Here is a 16512-nt window from a genome sequence, read left to right on the forward strand (position 1 = left end):
TCAATTCTTGGAGAAATGAAATGCCAAATTTCATTAGTCATTATATTTTGTTAGTCAAACTTAATGCTAGCAGGAGGAATGAAAGTAGCTCTGCTACTACTGTGGATAATAACACAGGGGACACTTAATGCTAGCAGGAGGAATGAAAGTAGCTCTGCTACTGCTGTAGATAACACAGAGGCTGATTTGTTGTCGGATGATCATACAAGGGAACTTCCCTGCATGATAGTATGACAACAGTTCTGCTCTCTAGTGTTCTGCTTTTTCTTTGTTCGGTTTTTCTCCTTTTCAAGTTTGTATTGGGTCTGTCTTGGTAATTTATCCATCTTATTCGCAAAAAATAATAATGAAACAGTGTTCCATTATAAGAAGTATCACAAATTTATGATCATCTACATACAGGATGAATTGTACTGAGAAAGACAGACTCGACCTGAATTGTATTGAGAAAGACAGACGCGACCACCATTTAGTTTGGCATGAGTATCATATACAGTATGGGTATTTACAGTTGCAGACTATAGCTTCAGCTGTCGTTCCATGTCTGAACCAGCATAATCTGGGTATTCTATATCTACAGGAACTTGTTTACTATCAGTCAGTTTCTTTATTTTTCTCTTCATTAATTTCTCGAATTCACTACCTGAGATAAATAAAACCTGGTTCAGAACCAACTTCACCCCACTATCTCTCACTTGAGCGTACCTTGGCTTAATTCTCTCCTCCAAACTATAACCGAAGTACTGAGGAAATTTAATCAGTTCTGATTTCGGATAATCCATGGTTAGAAAGAAATTCCATTTCAGTATCAAATTCTCTGTTAAACTGAAGGTGTACAAAGCTCCATACCGTGAAATCATCGCCCCAATCTCCTCTATAGTGAATCCTCTTTCTAAAAAAATTTCTGTTACAGGTTTCAAATTAGCATCAATACTTAGGCCAAACGTCTGTGGAGATCGGTGGAACAGAACAGCAACATCCACTCCCATTGCGCGGAAGTACTCAGCTGTTGGACGTAGTTTTTCATCAACACTGTAACTTATAATGTGGGGACAACGTGTCAGAATCTTCCCTATACTCTCTGCGGAGAGACCCAACTCGTACATATAATCAACCGATCCTTTCACCTTTTGTCTGCTATATGTGAGCAATGCTGGAAACCTGTGAATCACTTTAGCCCATTGTTTCTTGTCCAGACCTAACTTCTCTAAGTAACTCATGGTGGGTATAATGTTTTCAGAGAGGCTGATGCCGCACAATTGAGGTCTTTTGTGGAGAATGGTGGGGATCCCTGATTGGGGTATTCCGAGGTCAAGAAGGAACTCCACGATAGGTTTGATTTTCCCCTCCAAGCTGTAGTAGGCAAAAGCTGGGAATTTTCGTGTTATAGCTTTGATTTGGCCAACATCCATGCCAAGCTCTATAAGGTAAAGTATATGTGGGGGAAGCTGACCACTAGGACCTACCTCGCTTACTCGAGCCATGGCTTTAATTTTCTTGGTGTCTAGAGTTGGGTTTGCCAGAGCAACCTGGGTAACTTTCCGTCCTTTACGAGGCGGGTTCGGAAAATTTTCCACAACATCAACAAGAACGCTGTCGTGTTCTACAAGGAGAAATTCAAGGTAGGGGGTAAGTGCATCCCTTATCTCCAGCGTGGTAAGCTCTCTTCCTAAGAAGACAAAACAACAAACATTGTTAGGAAAAGTTGGAATCTATTGAGATGAAAATACGAAAAGGAGATTCTGCTTGAAATCGAACCTACTAGATACCAAGTTTTATGAACAGAGTGGAGCCTTGATACAAGATGGTCAATGAAATGGTCCGACTTATTGATTGTCCTTGCAGCAACGGAACTACTCAATCCTTGATTTTTCAAGAACAATGTTAAAAAAGCTTTAGCTTCTTCTTTTTCTGATGTTAACACAGCTGAAGGAACCATCCTAAAATTCTGTAACTCGTCCACCTGGTATTCAGCTGCTTTTCCACTACAAAGTTGGTATGTATCAAAACAAGTTTCTGTACATGTGTGTGCATCTGTGAGATTGTAGAATAATTGGTCTCTCTTGCGGTTAACAAGGAAGAAAGTAATTACCAGACTTTGCTTGAAAGATTAAGAGCTGTCGAGGAAAGCATATTTGAGTCCTGAAAAAAACAAATGCAGCATTACTAGTCTACAGCTTTTAAGAAACAGCAGAAGGAAAACCTCTTAATAATCTTAATGCAGTAATCAATGACATTTTGCTGAAAGTGAAAATGGATACGAAACTCAAAAGGAAGGCCAGTATCGAAATACATAATATCATCGAACTCGTATCTAGTTTTGGTAATGATTCTCAGTTAAAGCCAATGTTTCCGACTTTTACTACTACATCCATGACTCCATCCATATGAGATAACGAATGAAAACACACAAAATAGATATACGGTTAGTCACACATATATTTTCATTTTGCACGAACAACCCATTCAAAGACAGAAACTGTTGAGAATAATCCCATAAGGACAACGAGAACGTAGTGAATACAAACTATAATGAACATAGACACCTCCAATCCATTCGAGTTAGACGCTCAAAATTGGTTCTAGGATCTAGAGTTCTAGACTAAGTTAGTTAAGCTCTCATTCTCCATGATTAAAATGTTGACTTCACAATCACCAATGAAACTGTCAAATAAAAAATGAGATTGAACCAATTTCACTTGTTTCTCATTATTAACCTAACCATATAAGCGATTCAAGAAATAGAATGTCATTTTTCTATAGCAACAAAACCAAGGAACACCACATTTCAAGCTTTCTTAACTAGATTTAAGGTGAAAGTTTTATGTGAAAAGTTCGAACCCGAATCATAACAAAATCAAGAAAAAAAATCTCGACACATATTTAATGGTTTGAAAATTATACATTGAGCTGAACCAAAAACTCAAATAGAGGATCAAAATCAGCAAAAGAAATTACTACCTTTTAGTGATTGAAAATCCCCCCCTCGGTAAAGGACACCACTTTGGAAAAGTCTGTGTAACTGAGAAAACTCTCATTTTTGTATCAAATCTTGTGAAAATGAATGAAATCAGAAACAAAAAATCTCCACCATTTTATAAATCTCAGAATGGGCAGCCCTCTTTCCTTCCTTCGGATAATGCAATTAATGGCATTTCTGTAATTAGAGACATTCTTAATGGCTTTTTAAACATTTACAACGACAGCTGTGGCAATTCTGTAATTAATGTTCAAATTGTTGAAACTAAACCCTCTGCTGTAGAAAAACCCTTTGCTCTCCAGTGTGACAAAGACATAGAAACCCTAGAAATGGCGATCTCACTGAGACGTGGAATTATCTCTGCAAGAAAGTTAATTTTCTTAAAACCCACATTTCGTTGTTCAGAGATTTCATACATTTCTTCATCAAATTCGAATCAATCCAATGTTATTTCAGAAACTTCTCTTTTCGGAATTCATCATCTTGAGTCTTCAAATCAATTAGGGCTTGATTATCTTAAAGAATGTCGAAGAGGGTTTGCTAAAGGAAAGAAATCAAGTAAGTTCATCGGTTGAAGGTTCAATATTTTGGAAGGTTTTTTTGATGAATCAAACGTTGACCTCAGTCAACAGAGTTTGACTGGTTGCTTGTTTCATCGTCAAATACTGTTTTTATGTCTCGAGAATGTGCAGAAATTCATCATATTAATCCTTGTAAAAAGAGGGTTTCACTTTTTAGGTTTAGATCAGTACTTGATTCAAATATGATTAATTTTGGGGTAACTATTTTTTTTTTGTAGAGAATAGCGATAACGGAAGTACAGCAGAAGTAGTAGATATTGGACCTAGTCTTAAAGCAAATACTTCAGCTTTGATGGAAGCAGCTCAAGTTGCTTTATCAAAAGAATTGAGTCAGCTCAGAACCAATAGAGCATCTACTGGTAACTATACTTTTACTTTCCTGTAATTTCATCATTTTTGCGAAATTAGTTTGTCTGTTGATTGTTAAGTTGTAACGTAGCATGGTGATTAATTGGGAAATGTTTTTACAGGACTTGTTGATCATCTCCTTATCGAGACTAGCAGTGGAAAGATATCTTTGATCCGTGTCTGTGCTGTTTCTGTCTTAGATGCACAAACTATTTCTATATCACCGTATGATCCTAAGGTAGCTTTACCTTATTTATTTCCAACTGACCGGCACCTTGTTTTGATTGTCATCTACTTCTGTCATGTAATGATGCACTTAATTTTCCAGCAGCTTTTACTGTTTTACTGTATTTGCTTTTCTTCTCGCACTTTGATTGGTACGTGAGCTAGGAGTGGCTAAACGAAGCTTGGTAATATGCTCTTAAGGCTCATACTTTGTGAAATGAGTAGTTGGAGAAGATGTGGTAGGAATTATGAATTGGTTTAGATTGTGCTGGTGTGGCTTAACCACAATTGAGAATAACGTGGAAGCAATCTTAGATCTATTACAATTTCTTATTGTTTGGAGGATCGTAACTATAATTTTCTCAATTGCAGTTTAGCCACATTAGCAAAATCTGAGTCCTATGGACCATGAAGTGGTAAAAAAAGATAAATTGAGCGATTATGGTGTAAAAAAGTGAATGACCGACAAAGAGTTATGTTTATGAGCAAAGTTGTTGCTTGCTCATCCACCTTTGGCACATCATAATCATTTTTTTAACCACTTCTTTGTATATTTCGTCCTTAACCAAATGTTCCAATCCTATGAGCCTTCACAACGAGCCATCTGAACAAGCAGTCATTTACATATTTGGTTAGTGATATGTAAAATCCTATTATCATTTTCTTTTCATCATTATTATGTGTTAGACTAGTTTTATTGTCCAATTATACTTTGCTGTTGTTTAAGCTTCTTCAATTGCTGGTCTATTTTTGACATGCATCTAATGAAAGTGAAAATTTTCAGACTCTTATGAAGCCGGTAGAAAATGCTCTTCGTGAATCTCCATTAGGTATAAATCCGAAAGTGGAAGGTGATCGACTTATTGTGCCTATCCCTCCGTAAGTTTCCAGTCTGTAAATTCTGTCTTGTGCTAGTTCAGAAGTTGGAACTGTAAATTTAGTTCTAACCATTCAACTCTTTCTGCAATTTGTGATGTTGTACACTTTGACAGGATGACTAAGGAAACCATGCAGGTGAGTGTAGTCTTGATAATCTTTTTTTTTTTTTTTTTGGTAATGCTAGCTATAACTGGCCACCCTTCCTAACATGTTGGGTTTTTAACCAGGCAATGTGTAAGGTGGTTGCCAAAGCTGGAGAAGACGTTAAGCTTAGTATTAGAAGGGCTCGGCAAAAGGTATGTAATTAACAGTACATTATTGTTTTTCCTTACAATTGATACACCCTTTTGTATCATGAAGGAAATAAGTAGAGCTTGTTAGTTAGACCATGGATGGCAAACGGTCCATCACTAAATACTTAGCATCAATAGCTTTAACTTCAGTCAGTTCTGACCATGTGAACATTTCCTTTACAGGCAATTGATACGATAAAGCAAGCTTCTTCAAGTATGCCCAAGGATGACTTGAAAAGACTGGAAAAAGAAGTGAGTATTCTTTAAAGCGACACTCAAGAGAGTAGGTTTTGTTTATTTTATAATGGAAACTGTCCGACTGTCTGAGATGATTGTTTTCACAGATTGACGAGATGAACAAGAAATACAGCAAGTCTACAGAAGATATGTGCAAAGCAAAGGAGAAGGAGATTAATTCTCCTTCTTAATAGCTTTTTGAAGAGGAGATATTTAGTCCACCATGTGGATTGAACTTCAATTTTTGTAGAAAGCTTTCCAAGATTAAGTAGAACTTTGTAGTTGGATACTGTAATTCCCTTCGGTAGGTTTGTTTTACGAAGTTGTAATTGCTTGATGTTGGAAAAATGGTTTCGGACGTCACGTTGTTGTCACTTAAGAGAATCAGTATGGTTTTGGATAATTATAATACATGCAGATATATTGGATTATCATTGCACATTTTTATCATTTGTTTTGATTTTTCGAACTTTTCTCATAGTGAATTAAAGCTTGGCTTAATGAATATTTGGCCATTAAATTTCATTATACAGCTAAGAACAAGCAGAAACTGAAACATGTACCCATCTTGCTATGGTAGATCCTTAGTAATTTTTCGTTGGATCACTGTAAAAATTAACCTCTTGCAGCGCAAACCTCTCCACGACATATTAGAATTAGAATTAGCAAATGGAACCTAATATATGACACCTTTAGGAATAGAAATAGCCTAATGATAGACTATTAATATGTAGGAAATGAGAAATCAACCACAGTACCTTGTCAAAGATAAGGATCAAGTTTACTTAATTTTTAAGATTTTAATCACCTTGAGAAACCACATTACTGACCTATGTGAAGGGTATAAATAGCCGTTTCGTGTTTGCATTTTGTTGTAACAAGAACAGAAAAGTAATAAAACCATTACTCCCTTTTCTCGTCTACCGTAAACACTAAGCTACGCCTTAGCATACATTTAGCTAATTATACTACCTCCGTTTATTAAAAAGAGATACCTTCATTATTTTTCATTTTAGTCAAAATGAAAAAGTGAAAGTATATATTTTTTTAAGAAACCGAGGTAGTATAACGTTTTCCATTATCAAACCAGTGTATAGCTACCGTCCTAAATTAAGTGGTAAAGGTAATATCGCAAAAGTGACGTGATTTTGCCAATTACACTAGCTGCCCTCTCCATAAGAATGCGGTTTTTCCTATTTGGATCTATGATAAACCGGGATGAGATATCTCAATCTGAACGAAATGAGAACTGATAGTGTGATACATGTTCTCTTTTTGAACTGATAGTGTGATACATGTTCTCTTTTTGAAGCCCAACATGATAATCAATTAATATGTAGAAATCTAGAAGATGAGAAATCAACCACAGAGATATTTCATAATGTTTCCCTTTCAATAGGAAAACATTCTAAAGGTTACAAGATTGAGGACAAGAAACATTTACATACTCTAGATCAACAAAAGATAACAAAAACGCTATTAACCATAGTACTTCGAGATGAAGTACTTTGCTACCGAACATTCTTTACAGTAAACCACTTACATAACTCTTCACCTTTCAGTCTCACTTTGTTTCTTGCCAAAGATAGCTTCCCTCGTCACAAGTTTAATACCTCTTACCCACAACTCAGCCTCGACTGCACTTTCACACACAAAATGAAAATCCTTGTTCTTTGTGGTCATAATCCTAAATACTCCTTTCTCATTACCATCGTAACCTTTCCTCTCTCTGTTCTTCCTAAACACAGGGCTACACCCGATAACTGCATCCCTGCATATTACATTCCTTCTGCTGGATTTCCCCCAACGCAAGATTCCTGCGGCAGCAATCATCTTCATCGTCTTCCCATGTGGTGCACCTTTTCCACCTTTTGTGTGTTTCCGTATACGAGCACCATTCAAAACAAGAACACGGGAGAGTTGGTCCAATATTACCATTTCTGCTTCACTTCCAGCACCATTCTTTCTTGCGAGCGAAAGGGCAGTTTCTCCTCTTGCTGTCTTGAGATCACATCTGGCACCACATGAGATTAGTAGCTCACACATGCTTCCATGTCCTTCTCTTGCTGCCAACATGATTGGGGTATAATCTTCTGCATCCGGGAGATTGACATCATAGCCTCTATTTGTTAAGAGACGAACTGCAGCTAAGTCGCCACGACGGGCTGCACAATGAAGCACGTAGAACCCTCTTGCTCCATGGTTACCCTTTTCAAGTGCGTATTCAAGTAATACCTTCTCAAAGAGATTGCAATTATGGTTTCGTTCTGATAAGCCAATTGCTGTCTCGCCAGATTTGTTTCTCAACTTTACATCTGCTCCTGCATAAACAAGCAAGCGGAAGGCTTCCACGTGGCCTTCCTTTGCTGTAGCCATCAAGGCTGACTGACCACTATTGTCTTGATAATTAATATCTGTATCTGATTGGGCTATCAGTATTTTCAGGGTGTCAACATCACCAGCAAGAGCAACAAACATTAATGGGGAGAAGATTGAGTGATTGCTTGTTTTAACAGTTTTCCCCGATCGGATTATGTCCAACACAACACGTTGAAAACTCAGGCTCCAGCGGCTTGATGCAGCAATTGAGCTTGCAGACTGACCAGCATTATTGACTAAACCAAAATCTGCTCCAGTAGATCCAAGTACTCTGAGACATTCCTCGTGTTTACCTCTGGTTGAGATCATTAAAGCTGTATCGCCAGAGTCTGTTAGAGAGTTGAGATGGCAGCCAGCATCAACCAGGCACTGAACAATTCTCTTAAATCCAAGTCGGGCAGCCATGTGTATTGGATGGAATGAAGCTTTACTTGTGGTTTTCACTATGCATTCTATGTCAGCCCCAAACTTCAGAAGTAAATCAAGGGCTTTAGCATTGTAACATAGGATGGCATGGTGAAGGAGGGTTCTCCCATAGTGCTGGGTGTTGGGCGAGTGGTTTTTAAGAAGCAGACGCAAGATGGAACCACTAGCTTCATAATACTCTACAGCACACCAGGTAATGGGGTAAGGTTCTGCTAGACCTGCACCAACCTTTAACTCTTCCACAGCATTTGTATCCCATGACCAAGCTCCAAGTTTAACCTTGCTGTCTGTTTTAACTCCAACCTACGCTCCAATTGAGGAAAAACAACGTTAGCCCACATGTGGTGTCAATGTTCGAAGAGCTAGAAAAACACATAGAACTTGGCCTATGGAAGCTCATTATTTAAGTATTACCTGTAGTAATTGGCGGACAACTGTGGCCTGTCTGCTGACAACTGCCGCAACAAGAGCTGTGCAGTCAGCATTAGTATGCAAGGAAGGCACAGAAGATTGGAGCAGCACACGATCAGTTGAATTAGGATCAACCCCAGACTGCACATAATTAAAAGGCAGGTTAGTATTTTTTTTCCTTTCTTAATTAATCATCAGCGGAAGCAAGATAAGCACTACAATTATTTAACTTGAAAAAGGGGATATAATAAGAGAGGTGGCTCAGCCAGCAGTTCTACGTCTGCCATCACTGCCTTGTGATTTAATCAATTTTCGTGTCCCCCAGTTGATTAAAATATCTAACTCAGAATTTGTCTCATAAGCCATTATCGTAGATATCTTACACTACAATCACCATTGGAAATTGTTATGTCTTTTACTCATTGGTGATAAAAGCCAAAAACATTAGTAATTTCAGAAGAGAGGCCAACAAGTATGGAAGGAGAATTTGTTGATGCAACTGGGTCAAGAAGACCCCACCATGTGATTGGTGGGGACACATATAGTCAACTTCACCATCCTTCTTTACTATTTGACTCCACCAATCACATGGAAGGTACTCAGTTTACCACGCAAGTCCCCACCAATCACATGTTTGGGACTCACTGACCCACATTTAATCAAGTAAAATTGACAGAGAATTTGCAGTAAATCAGTGATTACGGTGTTCATTTTACCTTCGTCAACTTGTCTACGACATCCACGAACCCTCTGCTACACGCAGTAACAAGTGCATGAACTGCAACATGGGGTCTGATCATGTCGGAACCCATAAGGAGCTCAGTGAGCCTTGGCCGCCCATGGTAACTCGCCTCCAACAATGCCTCTTCACAAGCCAGCTGTGATGCTCCAGCCTTAAGTAAGATCTCCAGTATCTCAAGGTGGCCCTCCCTAACTGCTGCCGTTGTCGCGAACCCTCTAAATAGTTGTTGATTAACATCTGCTCCAGCACTCTGCCATGCAAAAATGTGGAGTTCCAGTAAACAGGATGAAACTTGATAAAAGACAAACTCTGTTTCTATGTCATTATTTTAACAATAATTGTAATGATGAATAAAGGTAGTAGAATACAACTACATAAAAATAAGACTGAAGGTTTCTTGGATTCCTAGTGATACAAGAGGACATAGTCAGACAAACTGGGGAACAGTAAAGATGTTGCAGACAATGCGATATGGTGCATTATTAACATACACAATTTATGAGAAGAGGGGATGGATCATGTGTAGTTTCTTTTTATTATTTCATCATTTATTATTTTCAGAATAGTGAAACTTTGAATACAACAAAAACACATTTTTTGCCAACGCACATGAAAATAACTAGCTTCTCCCAACATCTGTATGCCTTCATTAATTTTTGGAGCCTCAGAAAGTTCTAACAGGCAAACAGAGATGTGTTTTTTTGGAAACCATACAATAGGTTGGATCACTTCACTACATACCTAATAAGAATAACTTTTGACAACTTGAGATAAACTTAAAAAGAGACGACTAGACGTATGGTTATGATTATCAGATGTAGTAGCTTTAGCTTACTTAAATTGGATAAAGAGGCAGTACAATTTGTCAAGGTGAAAACATATACAAGTGAAATGAAAATAATTGAAGTGATTTGTAAATTTAGGTACGACGTCTGAAATAGGGATGGCCGTTTCTAATGGAAAACTTATCTCTGGGAGGAAAATAAGCCCGAGTAAAAGGACAAACAAACAATAGTATGGCAGATGACATCCGTTAAATGCATGCACTGTATACTAAATTATTTTCCTTATAAGCTGGATGGGCCTATAGGAAAGGTATGGGGAAACCATATCCTGTACAACAATAAATAAATCATGTAGAACCAAACACTGTACTGTCCGATATGTGTACTAAGACTAGTATAACTATAAGTTGATAATAACCATGATACAAACAAAAACCCTAATAAATGATATATGTGATAACAATAAAATCTCCAAATTGAACATCAATTTAGTACAGATTTCCTATCCAAATTAGTAGAACTAATTTAATGAAAAACCTAAACAAACAAAACAATATATTTTGTCAAACTACAAGTCTACAACTACAACTATAACTACATGAGATCTTTTCTTCTTTAGTCCTACTAACAGGAAGAAATGGTCAATCCAGCTCATTCATTAAAAATAAAATCTGAAATGAAGATCTCCTGGAAATCACGTATTTCTCAGGATCTTTGGCTGTAGGGTACAGATGATGTACTCGATGAATATGATAAGATGAAATAAGTGACAAAAAACTCACAAGTGATGTGAGATGGTTATGTATTTTCAGCAAAAGGCCAAAAACTTTAGTACAATATAAAGATTACTGACATACCTAACAAATAATATACTGAACTATTCAAATGCGATAATTACTCTCTCAAATCTCAATCCCAGGCAAGCTTTTTCACCTTCACTGGACAGTGGAACTACAGTTCAATATTAAATGTGCCCATTCCAACAGCAACTAACATTTGCTTAGCAAAAAAAGTTAGTGTTGTGTAAAAAGTAAACCGAAGCTACTCTCAGTCATCGATAGTTAAGAACACACACAAAATCAAGAAGTTTAATGAAGATCAGCTGGAGGGGTCGCATGTAGAAAAATAAACCCCGTTGATCCCCATCACCAATTAGACCACCTAACGTTGTGATGGGGTCCATGTGGACTATGTCATTTGAAAGATAAGTGAAGAGAATAACAAAGTTGGCTAACCAAGCAATTAAAGTCTCAACTCTCAGCTTTTAGAAATTTTGCAGTCTTGACTCTTGCAATGTTTTGGTTTTCTACCAAACAGTAAGTCCATTTATTAGAATGGACAAAAAAGGGTTGAAAAATCTGTTCTGTTTTATATAAAACAAAAGAAAGATTTCATTTGATTTACAAATTTCAAAACTCTCAAAGAAAAAAGAAAAATTGGATCAAGAACCTTAAAAAGAAAAAAGTGAAAACGACAATTGAGAACACAATGAAAAAGAAAATATAATGAACTTTAATTCCGAGAGAAAACGCCTGCAGAATCTAACATTCATGCCTTAGAATTCATTGTTAACCCTTCAAATTTTGACAAAAATTACATCAAAACATCCACATTAAATTTCAATTTCAGTATACCATTTTTCAACAAAGTAAATGCACAACTCAGTAGACTTTCTTTTCCATCAATTTCAAATTGGAGTAAAATTTGCAGAAAATTAAGCAAGGTAAAGAAAATTGAAACTGTTACAACGGCATTAATTTTCTTAGCATTTTTAGAAGATCAATCTACAACATTACTGTTCAAAATCAAAATTTCAAATTCCAAAAAAAAAAGTTAAAACACATTAAATCACACTTCCGCATTTCATTACACTAATAGAAACTTGGAATTAAATCAGCTAAAATTTCGCTCTAAGTCAAAAAATAAAAAAACAACTCAATACAAAAGCCAAAACCTCAAGAGTTCTCGGAAATCATATTTGAGCTAACAGTTACTTTTAAAAGCTGAGAGGAGATTAACATCATTAGATCACTATTAAGACTAATCTCATCAAAAATGCAGATTAGAAAAATTAATAGAATATCGTTAAAAACTAAGATAAAGCCCTAATTTTTCCAAAATATGGAACTAATGCAGATAAAAACTAGATTATGACACTAATAAGAATAAGAAATGATTATTACCAGTAATTTACGAACGAGAGTGAGATTTCCAGAATGAGAAGCAAGAAACAGAGCAGTAACATCAGACTTAAACTCTTGATACTCAATCTTCACTTCATTACTAATCTCATCTTTCAAAATAACTTCAGTCTTTCTTGTTTTCAAATAAACACCACCAATGAAGTTAATATCAACACAGGGATCACTAATCATATCACACACTAACTTCACATCATTCCTATCATGCTCACTATGTATAGCATCAATCAATCTCTGCGAAACCTCTGCTTCAAAATCAACTGGGACTACTTGTTGTTTTTTTCCTCCACCATTGTGATGATTATGACTAACACTGAATACTGTCATTTTTACAGTCGTATGTGATTTCTGGCGTTCTATTTCCGACCACCGCTGCAAGTAGGTTTCAGGCGATGATAACAATGATTTGCATTTGGTTTTGAGTGTATTCTGGGGGGAGAGAGAGAGAAAGAGAGAACTTGAATGAAGTGAGCGCCCAGAGGAAAACTAAAGAGAGGAGAGTGAGGAATGCGTTGATTTTATCGGGGAGGAAAAGGTTTTTAACCATGGTTAAAAATGCTTGACTATAGCCAGGATTGGAGGTTGTGGTAAGATTAAGAGTATTTTACTATGGGCCCACTATGGAGTATGGACTTTTGGAATTTTGTACGACCGTCTTTATGTTCCATTGGCTTGGTTAGGCTTGGCTGTGGCGAGGTCATGGCTTATAGGATAACTCAAGATGCGCCATTACCGTGGAACATTATTCCTGTCTACCTAAGTATCAAACAAAAAGAAAAAGGAAAATCTATCTGGAATCCTTTCCTTGGCAGTGTTGACACCCAGTAGCTAGCTTTTCTGTGTAAGATGATTTCGGCTTGTTTAATTTAAAATGATCACCTTGCATAGCCCAACTCCATGGAAGTTGAATATCGTATTATTTTTCATATAATCAAATTTCAATTGCACTATAAACAACACGGCCTGTATTACACACATTAGCAAATGCCATACTAACTCATTTTATATGCATCTTCATTATCCATAATAGAACTAGTCAGCTGAAGACATGCCCCGTTAGAGCAACCACAGTCACGGCCAAATTTGGGGACTAAACTCAAATTTGGTCTCAAAATATGCCGCAACGGAAGGGACCAAACCCAAATTTGATCGCCAAAATTAGGGTTTGAGACCAAATGTGGTCGTTAACCCAGACTAAACGAAATATAGTGGGACGGAAGTATTAATAGCGTATGAAAGCAGACGAGATTTTAGTGACCGTATGAAATCAGACGGAAGTATAATTAACGTATGAATCAGGCGCATCTATAAACTCCGCCTAACCAAACGCATGTAATACATACGCCCCAACACAGACGTAGTTATATTGTACGCCCCAATGGGACGTTGGTATATTTTACGTCCCAATGGGACGTTGCTTTAATGTACGCCTCAATGGGACGTTGGTATATTCACTCGTTTAGTGGGCTAATACGTTATTAGAAGAAGATTAGTGGGCTAATACGTTATTAGAAGAAGATTAGTGGCTAATATTTATGTAAATTCACTAATCAGGCGGTCATTAAAAGTGCGCCTGAATCAGGCGGTCATTGAAAGTGCGCCTGAAATCAGGCGATCATTAAAAGTGCGCCTGAATTAGACGGACATTAAAAGTGCGCCTGAATCAGGCGCACATTAAAAATGCGCCTGATATCAGACGGTCATTAAAAGTGCGCCTGAATGAGGCGGACATTAAAAATGCGCCTGAATGAGACGGTCATTAAAAGCGCGCCTGAACTGGGACGGTCATTAAAAGTGCGCCTGAACTGGGGCGTTTGTTATACTTCCGCCTGACTAAAAATAGTCTTCCACGACTGTGGTTGCTCAGTGTAAAATGCCAATTTTTTTTAGCTTTTGGTCTGCTATTTGCCATTTGGTCGACTCCATGACTGTGGATGCTCTTAGCTAGACAGACAAGCTTTTATGGCTTACAGGCTAAGCTGCAGGGAACCAATCAACTTTTAGCCACGTTTGGCTCGACTTTTCAGTCAGACTCTCAGCAGCAGTTGAAGGTTTTCTTCTTTCTTATCTCCTCTCTTATAAACTGTCAGAAGTCCATCTGAAAAGATAAAAAAGACAAGGAAGGTAGTGTGCGGAATACGCTTAAAATCCGGAGAGTTGTAGTAAAAAGCATCAATGTACTCCTCCAACCCCTAGTTAGTAATTCGGTGAATGATTCGCGAATTCGAACGTATCAACGAATAACGGTGGCCGATCGGATCGGCGTATTGACAGCTCTTTGGATCAGACTGAGTTGAACAGCCAATTCAGTGGATCGGGCCAATTCGTTTCTTTTTTATAGGAGAAATTAAAAAGATGCTGCCAAAGGGATTTGAACCCATGACACCTGACGTCCAAACTAGGGCTCCAACCATTAAACTGCTCAACTGTTGGTGATATGTACTTACTTTATTAATTATATAATACATAATAGTTGGTCTAATTATATTTTTTACACAAATGACCTTGGAAATGTATTATTTATTAATTTTATATATGTCGAATTTTCGATACCGAACTCATGTTTGTAAAACGAATCATACACGTACGTATGCCGCGCCGAACCACTGCCGAACAACGAACCGTTGATTGGATTTTTGACCGAATCCGAACCATACGAATTCGTATAACATCCGCACGTATGCCGTCCCGAACTTGTCTCGGTACCACGAATTACTAACTAGGCTCCAAACTGGCCTCTTACACCTCTTGCACCTCTTGCTCAATCCAATCCATTCAATCTAATCAACCAGCAGTAAGACCAGCTCTGGTGATCCAATGGCCATCAGTTGTGATAAGAAGTGCGTGGGGCCAAGTGAAGTTTGGATTAGCAAATAGGGTGCTGAGTAAATAGGGTTTGAGGAGCATCCTCAAAACCAGAGGTTGTTGGAGCACACCCCAACAGCCCCTCTAGCTCTATCCTATTACAGTATTCCATTACTACTGGTGACTGTAAAAATACAGAGGTGTCATCGAGTTACTACTGTATTGTCCCTTTACATATATATATGTGTACTATTACATCACAGATTCACAATAACGCTGGAAAAATGTAAATGGTCAAAGTTAATTCTGTCTTGTTTCTTTTTTCAGACAAGAAAGAAAGTTTTACCAATTCCACCCTGTGAAAGAGTCCATTTCAAGCTACAAATAAACAACGTCTAAATCTGAATCAGTAACTTAAATACCCTTTGACCTGATTTTAGCACCACGTCATATGATCAAACGGCCGATATCAGCTATTTCAGTTTCTGTCAGTAGATTACGGATGCGATTAATCTTAAATTGTTTTTATCACTGTACAAGGGGGGACAGCAAAGTATGATGTGACTGAAGGTGCAGAGAGAACCTAAATTAAGATATGACACGTGTCAAGGTGAGGTTAGTAAATGAAGGAGGGAAAGGAAGTATTAAATTTCACACGCTTGCACGGCATGTACGGACACGTATTATTGGTTTGTTTGGTGGTGGCCGAATTTCGCCTGCCTGCGTGAGTGATGAAAGTTACAAGGAAAGTTAAAGAATCGACGTGGCGAACGCGGGAAAGGATTTATTGAAGATCACAAGGGTTCTGTGGAAGTTTACAGAATTCTAAAAGAATAATACGAATAAATTAATATTTGGATACATCACTAGACAGGCATTAATGGAAAAGCTTTATTAAATTAATTTTGCTTGGAGACAAAGAGATCAGTCTTGCTTATGAATCCAATGTTAGGGTGACTTAAGTCTCTTTTACTTACCATAAAAAAAGAAAATAGATCTATTTTACAGTTTTACATAAAGAAAAAAGATCTACAGTATTTTACAGTTTTACATTTCTTGGAGTGAGATTTGCATGTGGGTAGAAGCAAGCAATGCAAGGGAAACGAAAAGGCGGGGTTTAGTCCAATTCTTACTAATTATGCAGGACAATGTAATGGAGCAAGGGGAATCTCGGCCTCTTACACCTCTACCAGAGACTTGTTAATTCAATGAGCAACAAC

General features: G+C 37.4%; 3 protein-coding genes across 6 annotated transcripts; 1 reads left to right on the forward strand and 2 right to left on the reverse strand.

Moving 5' to 3' along the window:
- Window positions 1-330: 330 nt before the first annotated feature.
- Window positions 331-3089, reverse strand: LOC113298083 (transcription termination factor MTERF5, chloroplastic-like). 4 transcript variants are annotated; one of them, XM_026546748.1, is made up of 4 exons: window positions 2962-3089; window positions 2093-2142; window positions 1759-1985; window positions 331-1669 (listed from the first exon to the last, which is right to left on the reverse strand). In XM_026546748.1, exons 2-4 carry the CDS (start codon window positions 2131-2133, stop codon window positions 519-521), a joined length of 1419 nt encoding a protein of 472 aa, XP_026402533.1. In that variant the 5' UTR covers window positions 2134-2142; window positions 2962-3089; the 3' UTR covers window positions 331-518. The 4 variants fall into 4 exon arrangements, with proteins under 4 accessions (XP_026402533.1, XP_026402532.1, XP_026402531.1 ...); XM_026546747.1 differs by having other exon boundaries at window positions 1759-1974; window positions 2962-3083; XM_026546746.1 differs by having other exon boundaries at window positions 1759-1977; window positions 2962-3083.
- Window positions 3090-3247: 158 nt separating this feature from the next.
- Window positions 3248-5993, forward strand: LOC113298084 (ribosome-recycling factor-like). The gene is made up of 8 exons (XM_026546749.1): window positions 3248-3538; window positions 3780-3920; window positions 4032-4147; window positions 4919-5013; window positions 5127-5148; window positions 5241-5309; window positions 5490-5558; window positions 5651-5993. Exons 1-8 carry the CDS (start codon window positions 3310-3312, stop codon window positions 5732-5734), a joined length of 825 nt encoding a protein of 274 aa, XP_026402534.1. The 5' UTR covers window positions 3248-3309; the 3' UTR covers window positions 5735-5993.
- A 902-nt stretch (window positions 5994-6895) lies between these two features.
- On the reverse strand, window positions 6896-12953 carry LOC113298081 (ankyrin-3-like). The gene is made up of 4 exons (XM_026546741.1): window positions 12470-12953; window positions 9476-9751; window positions 8763-8900; window positions 6896-8651 (listed from the first exon to the last, which is right to left on the reverse strand). The coding sequence occupies exons 1-4, from the start codon at window positions 12812-12814 to the stop codon at window positions 7095-7097; spliced, it is 2316 nt and encodes a 771-aa protein (XP_026402526.1). The 5' UTR covers window positions 12815-12953; the 3' UTR covers window positions 6896-7094.
- Window positions 12954-16512: the final 3559 nt, after the last annotated feature.

Source organism: Papaver somniferum, chromosome 7 (assembly GCF_003573695.1).
Source record: "Papaver somniferum cultivar HN1 chromosome 7, ASM357369v1, whole genome shotgun sequence".
NCBI classification, from domain to species: Eukaryota; Viridiplantae; Streptophyta; class Magnoliopsida; order Ranunculales; family Papaveraceae; genus Papaver; species Papaver somniferum.

Coding starts and splice junctions, on each gene's coding strand:
- LOC113298083 (XM_026546745.1), bottom strand. CDS start 3,038: ATGAGAGTTTTCTCAGTTACACAGACTTTTCCAAAGTGGTGTCCTTTA. Junction 2,017..2,092: donor AATCTTTCAAGCAAAGTCTG/GTAATTACTTTC, acceptor ACACATGTACAG/AAACTTGTTTTGATACATAC. Junction 1,670..1,758: donor TAAAACTTGGTATCTAGTAG/GTTCGATTTCAA, acceptor TTGTCTTCTTAG/GAAGAGAGCTTACCACGCTG.
- LOC113298084 (XM_026546749.1), top strand. CDS start 3,310: ATGGCGATCTCACTGAGACGTGGAATTATCTCTGCAAGAAAGTTAATT. Junction 3,921..4,031: donor AACCAATAGAGCATCTACTG/GTAACTATACTT, acceptor ATGTTTTTACAG/GACTTGTTGATCATCTCCTT. Junction 4,148..4,918: donor TATCACCGTATGATCCTAAG/GTAGCTTTACCT, acceptor GAAAATTTTCAG/ACTCTTATGAAGCCGGTAGA.
- LOC113298081 (XM_026546741.1), bottom strand. CDS start 12,814: ATGACAGTATTCAGTGTTAGTCATAATCATCACAATGGTGGAGGAAAA. Junction 8,901..9,475: donor TCGTAGACAAGTTGACGAAG/GTAAAATGAACA, acceptor AATTATGTGCAG/TCTGGGGTTGATCCTAATTC. Junction 8,652..8,762: donor TTGTCCGCCAATTACTACAG/GTAATACTTAAA, acceptor ATTGGAGCGTAG/GTTGGAGTTAAAACAGACAG.